General features: G+C 46.5%; 1 protein-coding gene across 3 annotated transcripts in view; it reads left to right on the top strand.

Moving 5' to 3' along the window:
* The window catches only part of SEPT6 (septin 6), a 22,690-nt gene that overhangs the window by 1,148 nt on the left and 10,486 nt on the right, over positions 1-11,056 (top strand). For all 3 annotated transcript variants that reach the window (XM_009889271.1, XM_009889273.1, XM_009889272.1), the window contains exons 2-4: positions 6,371-6,566; positions 7,714-7,900; positions 8,139-8,300. In XM_009889271.1, coding sequence (XP_009887573.1) covers positions 6,400-6,566; positions 7,714-7,900; positions 8,139-8,300 — 516 coding nt within the window. In that variant the 5' untranslated portion in view covers positions 6,371-6,399. The remainder of the gene's footprint in view (positions 1-6,370; positions 6,567-7,713; positions 7,901-8,138; positions 8,301-11,056) is intronic.

Below are 11,056 nucleotides of genomic sequence, written 5' to 3'. Positions count from 1 at the left end.
TAAATCTTTGCTGACAAGTGGAGGTCACTGTCAGGCTGAGTCGCTAGGTGATTTCCACAGTGCGTGAATGTGATATGACCTAGTGAAACTCTTGTCCCAAAGACTGAAGTCTTAAAGTATTTCCTTTTGCACTTGTCGAGCTGCTTTGTTTTTTTTTCTACAAGTTGTAGGTGTAGCAGTGGATGCCTCCTGTGGTTATATGTTCACTTTGATGCGTGGAGAAGAGATGAATGCCTCTGCTTTCCTCTTTGCAGGACAGAAATGGAATGCATTAATCGCTTGTTGATCTGAAGGAACAAGGACTTGCCAAGATCAATGTGCATTAGTTATTAATGTCAGTCTTTTATGAATAGTAATAACACAGACATGGCCAACCTTGAAATAAAGAAAGTTTATAGAGAAAATTAATAAGCTTCATGAGAAAAAGATGTGCAAATCTTGAGTTGAGGAGGTCAGGCTTTAAAATGTCTTTTAAGAGTTATCTGGTGCCCCTGTTGACTTGTGGTAACAAAGTTAAACTCTTAAACATCTTAGAGAAAGAAAACAAAAAGTCCCAGAGTCCATCTGTCATTTATTCTGTTGGGTCGTACTTGTACAGCAGGAGTTTGGGGTGAAAAATTGCAATAACAGGGAGTAAATGAGGATTTCGGACAACAAAACAACAAATAGAGGAACTAATCCCATAGTTGGGCCACTAAGCATGATAGAAAGGCACTTCATTGCCCCCCATTTTTCATCTGTGTGTGGCATCTGTTGGAGGAAAAATCCAATGAAAATTTTGCTCTGCGCCATACTGGATCTGAGCCACTGATTCCTCCAGCTCATGGTAGAGGAGCCAAGGAAAGCTTCAGAAATGACTCTCAGCAGCACGTCCAGAGTGGAGCAATTTTTAGCTCTTCTCATGCTGAAAGCTGTCTCCCCTCTGAGACTAGAGCCAAAGATAGAATAAATGAGCAAACCTTTCATAAGAAGTTAGGGGTTGCGGATGGTTTCTCTGATATTTTATTCCTCAGCACAACCGTTTTCTTCCTAAAGCTTCCTTGATAAAATGTTAGTTGCCTCTTAGTTCAGTGCAAAGACTGGGGAAGTATTTAATGCTTGAGACCTTCTGTGCTGACTGTATTTCTCAGTGAGACGGGGGAAAGAAAGAGGAAGAATAGGCTGATATTTTTTAATGTAAACTTTCTCAGTTTTGGCCAGGTTGGGTTATAGTTGTGTTAGACTAGTATCCCATTGTAAGCAATTCCCCCCACCCCCCCCCCTGGGGATTTGCAGGGGATTTGTTCTAACCAGCCTATCCAGTGCAACGAGGAATGGCAATTTTGTGGCAGAAATATTTTCTCTTTTCTCAGGGGCTGTACCATAACTGCTTGAGGTCTCTCGTTCCAAACAAGTGAGCCCCTTGGTGTGCTGGAGCTCTCACTGGCTGGGAAGGGAGGGATGTACATGGGTTTCCTCAAGCAGAGCTGTTGTCTGCTCTCCAGCTTTCTGTGGGGTGATGAGCTGTACAGCCTGGAAGTTGCCCAATGGTTGTTTTTGTGGTCACTGGTGCAACCAGCTGAGGAGAGATCAGGATTTCTCCAACCAAAAAGCCATTGGTCTCCTTGGGCCCCTCCTGCCCCCTCTCTGCTGGTCTCCTGGGGCAGATGGGAGCCTGGTAGTCCTCTGAGGTGCCTCAGCTTCTTTTATGAGCCTGTGTTGCTCCTCTTGCTCCCGCTGCCCAGCCTTTGCCTTGCAATGGGTGAATTGCACGGTGTCTTCATACGCCTGTCAGATCAAAAGAACTATTTTTTCCTCTCTCCGTGAAAGATGGCCTTATCAGGCTGAGCTGCCTCAGGGCTTGTCTCTACAAACGTGCTACATTGGATTAGCTCCTGTTTCTTCACATGAAAGGGATGTACACATGTATACATTTTCTTTAAGATTGAATTATTTGGTATGTGGAGCCACGGTTGTTAATCTCGTGAAGGACAAGTGTTTTGCTCTTAGGAAAGGGCACTCCCATGAAAGCTATTCCATGCCTTTGAACAGGGGAATACTCCAAGGACTCCTCTGTCCTCCCACAGAGTCGATTGAGGATGATATGACTGGGGCCTCTTAAATCCTGAGTGATGTGGAGAAGGGGGCCAGCAAGTAGTTGTTTGTTGTTTCACTTAACATGTATTAGGGAAAAGCAAAGTAAATTGGCAGGCACAAAAAAGGAGGTGCAGCTTTTATGGTGTATAATTCAGCTTACTGCTGTGGGGTGCTTAGGATGTCAAAGTTTCTGTGGAAGGAAGAAGCCATAAAGGTGCATTCAGCACAAAGATACCCATTTTGGTTTGGGAAGCTGTGAGCTTCCCAAAGGAAGGGGCATTTGCTGTGGATGCAGCTTCTTCTGTTCCTCTACCTTAGCTGCTGGCCAGTGTCAGAGACAAGTATGGTAGCATTTCACTTCCACCTCTCACCTAACCTCATCTCCATCTCACCCAGAATAGCTGATGTTGGTTAGCTTTTGGTTAGCTCGTGTTGCTTGCCTGTGCAACATGGCGTTGCTTTGCCATATCGATGGCAGCAGGATCACTCATGCCTTGCAGCACTGGTGCTTGCTGTCTTTTGGCATGGGCTCTGCCTGGTCACCAACTGGAGAGCCCCAGAGAGTGTGAGCGACATCCCACCCAGGCAACAGAGGGAGGGCAGTCTGGTCTCAGAGCAGAGGACCTCTCTGTGGAAGAGCTGAAGAGAGGAGAGTGGTGCTTGACCCAGCTGTGTTTTTGCAAGTGGTGCCACTGCTCCATCAATGAGGGGTTTGATGAACTGTTGCCATTGAGCACTGAAGATGCTGTGTGCACGTGCAGTCGGAGCAGGGAATGTATCTCAGGACGAGGGAGACCAGCATAGTGTCTCAAGCCTGGTAGGCTGTCAGGTGTTAAGAGTGGATGGTGCCTTCCGGGCACTGGTGTAGGGTTGCTGCATGTCCAGAGCCTGACTGGTGTGGTGTCTCTTACCATTTCTTTTTTTACATCTCTGAAAATCATCGGATGTAATAGCAAAAATCCATCCCATGATGAAAGGCACAATGCTACAGCTTTTCAGTAGCTGCCAGAGCTCCCCGGTGCAGAACTCCTTAACAGTAAAGGTCACCCTCCCTGCCCTGTCTTCCCTGCAGCGCTTTGTCAGCCCTGGTTCGGGAGAGCAGACCACTGCCGAGTTGCATAATCCATAAGTACGGTTTTGGAGATCAAATCACACGTATGCCTGTAAGCCTGACATCAGGAAATAATCTCCCTGCCAAGGACGCCTCTCACTCAGTTTGCATCCACTGTTGCTTTTTCCACGGTAATTCTGTCTCCCTTAATCCCCATTCATCATTTCTGCTTTTTGGAGAAGATTCCAGTGCTGTTGGCTGGAATGAGCACAGACTACTTGTCCTTTTCATCAGACCATCTGTTCCATCTGGACTCCTGTCCTTACAAGAAGCAGTTGGCACCACTTACATCTTCCAGCCAGCAGAAGGTTGCCTCTGTGTCAGGCAGAAACTCCCAGGAGATTCAGAAATCCTCCCTTCTGTCATTTCACCCTTCAGAGTAGCACCGCTCCCTAGCTCTTTAGTGCTGTGCCATGTCCGTGGGGTTACACAGTGCGGGGACGGGTGTATCTGTTGGCCGAATGTCATTTCTGGTGTGCCAACTTCACGTTTGAGATGCTGTGTTAGTGGCTGGGTGTTTTGTATGTTAAACACGAAGTTGTAGCTGTTTGGATGGGCAACTCCCACCTATGGAAAAATGTCTTACCAATTCAGATCTTCCCCTTCCAAAAGGAAAACCTCAGTGTGTGAATTCAAAGTTGCCTTTGCTGTCCCTGCGTAGCTGGCATGAGATGGAGTATAAAAACATGTTCTATCTTAAAAATTTGCCTGCACCTCTTATGCCCTTCTCCTGGCTCCTCTGATAGTTCAAGTCACTCCTGTTAGAAACAACGCATTAGATTGATTTAAAGTAGGCAGTGATTAGCAGGTTCAGGATGCGTTTAAACAATAGTCTTGGCCTCACTTGAACACCTTATTCCCCAAAGAAGAAGGGAAGCAGAAATAAGAGGTGGCTTACAGGGTGTTTTGTCTGCCCGGAAGCCTGCGTGATTTACACGCGACCTTGTGTATCCGCTGCAGAGAGCAGCTCCCTGCCCTGGTCACTGCTGCTGCTCCCCTGTCACCCTGTCCTGCAGCCCTGGAGGCTTGAGGCATGGATTTTTGGATCCAGCCCTGCTACAGGGCCTGCCAGACTGTGGAACGGAGAGTGCAGGACGGTGGCACAGGAGGGGCTTTGCAGGCTGGTGTGTGGGCGATGCTCCCATACCCCAGGGCTGACGAGCTCCCCTGTCCTGAGGCGCCCCATCAGGGATCCTGGCATTCGCAGGCAAGCAGCCCACTCCCTGCTCTGTCCCACCCATCCCTTGGCAGGGGCTCTGGAAATGCTGCAGCCTTCTCAGGCTGTTTAGATTTTTGTCTTTTTTAATGTTGCTGTTTTCCTGGAATCCCTGAGAAAGGCCTGGCAGGTCATGCAGGCTGTCTGCTGTTAACTCTCAAAATCCCCATCCAGACTGTGGCTATGCTCTGGTTTGCTGCGCCTTGTGCACCTGCTCCCCATTTGGGGCAAATGGTACCCCAAAAGCCCAGACTATGAGATCCTAAGCCAGTGAAAGTCTTGCTGTCATCAGCCATGAGTCTTCTGGATGGTCCAGCTTGTTCCTCCAGCTACAGAAATAACTTTGTGCTTTGCTGGGTCGCCCTCCCTCCCTGCTGCCGGTGCATGCTGGTCAGTGGTGTTGTAGATACGGCTGATGCATTAATGTAGCACAAGGGATTGCAGCAACAGCAGCTCCTAATGCTGACTCCCTCTTCTCCCCTTTGGATTGCAAACAAGATTGGTGAGAAGAGCAACTGGATTTGTGGCTGTTCTGGCTGTAGCTGGCATCAGTTGGTGCTGGAGCACAAACTCTTAGCTGGCAGCTCTGCAGCTCAAGGTGAACATTGACTTTCAAATGTTAATGAATCTTGCTGCCTTCTGGAAAGGTACTTGATATACTATCCTGGCAATCAGAGACCGCTTAGTTCCTAGAGCAGTGGATGTTTGCCCTGCCCTGCCTTGAGTGAGAGAAGTCCCTTCTGGGGCCAAGGGAGAGGGATTTGCCAGTTCGCAGGGGTGAGGCTTGGAGATTTGGATGGGGGAGGACGGGGAGGAGTTTCCCCTTGTTGAATTGGGCATTTCATGCAAGTTTGAATCTGTTGGAGAGCTCTAAGGCTACAAAAATAAGAAGCTCTTTTCTTCTGAGCAAAGTAGGAAAATGATGAAGTTGTCTTGGTTGAGAGCTGAGGGCTGGGGGAGGGAGGGGAAGGCTGCTTCAGCCAGACACATTCACCCTGTGGTCGTGCAGTGGGCTGAAGGAGCAGCCTTCGCAGCGGGTGGGGTTCATCCAGCTCCTGAAGTTTCTGCAAAAGCCAGCTTGGCAGCTCAGAAATCACCGTTTCCCCAAAACGTGACAGCCATCACAGGGCAGCAAACCAGACTGCTTATGGGTTTAGCACAAAGTCAGATCCTTTGAGCTTGGAAAGCTGGCTCTGTTGTCATAGCATGGTAAGGGAGGCTGGCCTGTGGAATGAGTGCGTGGAGGGATTTGTTTTGTTCTTCCTGGGATGTATCTAAAACAAATTTAAGACCTGTCTCTGGGATCTGTCTCTTCCTTCTGGACGAGGAAATAGTTCCCGTTTGATAGATGGAATCCAAATAGCAGTTTGATGCTGCAGAACTTTTGGAAGCACATTTTGGAGTATTGTATGGCTTGTGTAGCCCATAAGGTATGAAAAGCAAATATTACAGAAAATGTACCCGCCCAGTGTAGAAGGTTGATCCCCCAACTCAATCTGTTGTGGGTACAGGAAACCAACTGCACAACTTGCTGTAGGACTGGAACCAATTCTCAGTGTTTCTGCACGGAAAGAGGCTATTTCAGTGGCTGCTTATTAGAGGCATATTGATCTGGGGCATCTTTTTTTGGAGATGGCAATGAGCCCCATTCCTCTTCCTGCCTTTTAATGAAAACATTTTCTCTAGTGTAGTTTTGGGTTTATGCAGGACCTGAATGATGCTTTCCCCTTTGCCTTTTCACCTCTTTCTTTTCATCTCTATTTTCTAACCATATTAATGGCCATTAGACTGTGAAATGTAATTTGCCCAGAATACAGAGCTCCCATTGTACACGGCTTTCTGCTTGCCAGACGATCCCTTCGGAGCATGACATCTGCTTTCATGTGCTACAATTTCACCCCTGTTAATGTTTGGAAGCTGACAGGCCAAGCCATATTCAACATCTCAACTCTCTTTTTCCCCAATAGGGGAAACTGGCCTTGGTAAGTCCACCCTCATGGATACACTTTTCAACACCAAATTTGAAGGTGACCCAGCGTCTCACTCACAGCCCGGGGTCCAGCTGAAGTCTAATACCTACGATCTGCAGGAGAGCAACGTCAACCTCAAACTGACTATTGTGAGCACAGTGGGCTTTGGGGATCAGATCAACAAAGAGGACAGGTACATGAAGGGGGAGAGAGGCTGTATCGTGACCTGGTTTTCTCATGCAGAGTCTCTCCCTGTGCCCTAGCTGAGGCAGACTGCACTGTAAAGTTTTCCTCCTTCCTTCTTATGGGTTGTCCTTGTCATTTCTTTGGGATGGGACAGGTAGAAGAGAGGACAGAGGCTGTGGTTTGTCGGCACTGCTCCAGCTATCAAAGCTGCTTTTCTTATGTTGTCAGAGCAATATCTGCCCTGCTGGCAGCCTTCTGCCCAAATTAATTAGTGAGGAGAGTGGAGAGCTCCAGGGCATCTGTGCTTGTTTCCTTGTGCCGTGCTGACCACAAACTGCTGACCAAACCACTAGCGTGGTCTAGTGACCGTGTGGCTTAACAGCCACTTCTGGCAGGGCTCTTCCATGTTGCCAAAGGAAGCACAATAAATGTGCAGTGAGATACTCTGGGGAAGTATCTCTGGCAGGTCATGTCCCAGCATGGCTGGACCATGGCAGTTAAGGGGTGTGCAATTTCACCAGACCATCTCCAAGGTGTGTCTTCACAGAGGCATAGCAGATGGGATTTGCTTTGTTGTGGGTCTGTTAGATTTTCTTTTTAGTTTTATTTAAGATGCACTGATGTCTTTTACATTGTGAGTCTGACAGGCTCTGTATTTCAGATGGCCTTGCAAGGGAGTTGCAGGAATTTCCTGCCCCAGAGCACTGGCCAAAGGCAGTACTGAATGGAGATGTGTCTTCCACCTGCGGGACTAGGCGCTGTGAGAGCAGCAAGCTGTTTGCTCCCTGAGTGCAAGCACGGGTTACACACTGCTGCGAATGAGTCTACATTATCCTGCGTTTTAACAGTCTCTCACCTTCACATTTCAAAATATTAGAGTCTGCTTTCTCTGGAGAGGATGGTGTGTCTCCTGTCCTTTGTTGAATCTCCAGTACTGTGTTTTGTCAAATGGGCTGCTAGAGCCTGATGTAGCACCACATCTCCTTGTCAGTATTGTAATTTTTAAATTTCTTATGGGTGGGGAGGAAGGGAGATTGAGAGAATTGATCTTGGGAAGTGAAATCAGCTTGTTTCTTAAAAGCAAGCAAAGGAGCACTGTCTGTTTACCTCTCTGACTGCAAGATGTATAACTCTTCTTTTTCTATTTACCAAAGCTATAAGCCCATCGTTGAGTTCATTGATGCTCAGTTTGAAGCCTACTTGCAAGAAGAACTGAAGATAAAAAGGGTCTTGCACAACTACCATGACACCCGGATCCACGCTTGCTTGTACTTCATTGCTCCAACAGGCCACTCGCTGAAATCCCTGGACTTGGTAACAATGAAGAAGCTTGACAGCAAGGTAGGCTTGTTTAACTTTTACTGGGCAGGTCTGCCATGCACGTGGTGGAAAGGCTGCTACTTTTCCAGGGCACATCTCCCCGCCTTGAATAGCCCTTATGCTAGTGGAGATGACTGGGTTGGCAGATAAATCCCGTAGATTTATTGGACGCTATTAAGTTTTTCTAAGTTGTATTGCAGACTTGGAAAAACTCCCTGGAGCAAGGATGACGATTTCTCACCACTCTGTTCCTTTCTAGGTGAACATCATTCCCATCATTGCCAAATCTGATGCCATTTCCAAGAGTGAGCTGACCAAATTTAAAATTAAAATCACAAGTGAACTGGTCAGTAACGGGGTTCAGATCTACCAGTTCCCAACAGATGATGAATCAGTGGCAGAGATAAATGGAACAATGAATGTAAGTGACTTGGTGCTTCCTCCTCTCCCAGAACAGCACTGTGACTTTAGGGGTTGGTGGCCCATATTGAGGTGCTTCTTAAATCCATTTTCCCTTTTATTTTGTGTCTTAAAACCAGAGGATTTCACAGGGATCCCATCCTTGTAGTGTCATCCTAGGCTAGCAGAGCCTAGGATGGTAGGTGTAGTGGTAGGCTACTGCCTGTCTGGTGGGCTTTCTAGTCAGAAAACAGACTGCCTTTTAACCACTTCCTTATCCTAATGCTTATCTGTTGAGGGACATATAGGAAATCGGACCGTTGGTGAGGCCTGGCTGTGTGGGGCAAGGACAGTCCCGGGTTATGAATTGATCAGATGGGTATTACCCGTCTGGTGTGAGGGGCTGGCTGTCTACAGACATGCGCCTCTGCTCCTCTCCCTGTGTTTTTCGCATCAAACAGTTTTGCTCACCTTGGCTGGTGTTTCCTGCAAAGCCCTGCCTCAATGGGTATCTTCTGCAAAGCCCTGCCTCCATAGGTATCTCCTCTTGCCTGTGGCTGTCCTTGCAGCAGAGCCCCTTCACCTGGCCTGCTCTGGGACTCCAGTAGGCACCAAGTTGCTGTTTTATTTTTGATCGAGTTACTTATCTGGGTCCTTGGTCTGATTTGGCCTTTTGGCTTTGATGCCTTCGGACAGAACAGATGGATGGGGGGATGCAACGAGGCTGGTTAGAGCAGTGACTTCCCTTGAGCTACATCCAAGTGCTGATGTGAGAAATAAAACCCAAGGGTGGGAGCAGAGGGCCATCCAGCCCAGTCGCCCTTGTCTTCCCTGAACATCTGCTTTTGGTCACTTTTGGAGTATGTAAGAAGACAGGGAATGTGTACGATGCTTTACTTCCCCCAAATACTTCCCCAGCATCTAACCCCTTTCAGCTCAAGGATTTCTCTAGATTTCTGTCCCATGCATCAGCTGATTTCTCCCCTTCCCCAGTGAACTTCCAAGATCCTGTGGCAAGGAGTTATACAGATTAATCAGCAACGTGTGAAAAACAGTACACAACTCGGGCCAAACGTCTCTCGAGGTGCTTGCATGTGCTTGTTTTGGCTCTGGCGTTCCCAGCATTGTGGATGCCCCTCCATGGCTCCCTGAAGACAGAGCAAGCTGTCCCTTGGCTCCTCTGGCAGCGCATCCTTACCGTGCTCCCATTTTCCAGAAGGCTTTTTACAGGAAAGCAAGTAGGGGAAGTTGCTTAACTGCTGTTGGTGAAGTAGAGGTCTAGCTGACATGCTTTTGTGTCATCTCTTGATCTAATATGAATAGTTGTAGACTGTTGTGGACAGGCCTGAAAGAAGCATGAAGTTTGTCCTAATGTAAGAGCTGTCAGTGGTGGTTTCCAGGCGAGAGTAGTTTTGTGATGGCAGCATTCTCAGTGCCTAGTGCTCTCACTGTGTAGGAATACAGTTACTCCTGGAAACAAAGATGCAACATCACTCCATCATCAAGGAACCGGAGATGTGATGACAAAGGGAGAAGTCCTCTCCCCTTGGCCCTTCTGAGGGTGGAGGTAAACCTCTGCTTGTCTTCTCTTTCAGCTGTTTACATGTCTCCTGGGAGGGAATTGCTGTCTCGGGTTGTAGACGTTCTGGGTTGTGTCAGCTGCTGCACAGAGAGATCAACTCTTTAAATCCTCCGTTAAACTGATATAATTACCAGGTTTATGGGGACTAAGCAGGCCAGAATCTGAATCTGATCAAGGCAGTTTTGCAGACCTGGAAAACTTTTATCCAAATACTGATTTTATTAGCAACATAAGACAAATCTGTTTATGCTTTAGGTCAGGAGATGAGCTTGTAGAGGGAGTAAAAGAGCCAGGATGGGTTAATTTAGGTTTGTGACATAAATTGCCAATTTCAGTCATGTTTAAAATTGAGGAATGGGAAACTTTGATTTAAATCAGTTGCCTTAACCTTTGTGTTTGTACTTCTCTACAGAAAGCTTCATTGTCTTTGCCTGTTACAGATCAACATCTTTGAAAGGTTATAAATGCAGTCTTCGTGCTTACTTAGTACTTCTTGCTGACCAACAACTTCTTTGGATCCATTACTTTTTTTTTCTTTTTTTAATCACAGAGAAAATTGAGACTGGTCTTTTGATTCCTTAATGTTTTGCCTATAACTCGCATTAGTTGTCTTTTGCATGAAAAGTAAAATTAGGCTTTAAAATATGCAAACTCACTCTTTCATATGCATTTTATGTTATTATATCCACTTCTGCTGGATGCATCAGGAATTTTTTTCCAGAGTATTTTGCGTTCCAAATTGGCTTACTAAACAGAGAAAATATTGCCTGGTCTGGCAGAAACTGATTAACTGAAGGATTTAAAATATGTGCCATTGTGAGCAGAAACAAAAGTATTTAACCATGAACAAAGGTGTCAAGTGAAGTATTTAGAAAATAATCAGATTAAACAAATCTTCAGAACAAGATGCCTGATTTTTCTTGAAACTGTTTTGGTCTTTTTGAGAATCCCACCAGGGATGTATTTACAACTTCAGAGAAAACACTGTCCAAAATTCTTTAGGTCTCTTCCCACCTGGATTTTATTCTTAAATAAGAAAAACAAGCTCTCCTATTCTTTCAGCTCCCTATTGGCTTTTCCATTTTGAATGAATTAGTCTAATTACTGAAGAAAATATTCTGTCTGCACCTGCTGCTTAAATGAAACCACATGCAGCTACATGAGCTGTCCCACGTGGTGTGAGCTGGAACTTCCTG

This window comes from Charadrius vociferus, unplaced genomic scaffold (genome assembly GCF_000708025.1).
Source record: "Charadrius vociferus isolate BGI_N301 unplaced genomic scaffold, ASM70802v2 scaffold7, whole genome shotgun sequence".
In the NCBI taxonomy this organism is placed as follows: Eukaryota; Metazoa; Chordata; class Aves; order Charadriiformes; family Charadriidae; genus Charadrius; species Charadrius vociferus.
Note: the sequence above shows the minus strand (reverse complement) of the source record. Positions and strands in the feature narration are given on the sequence as shown.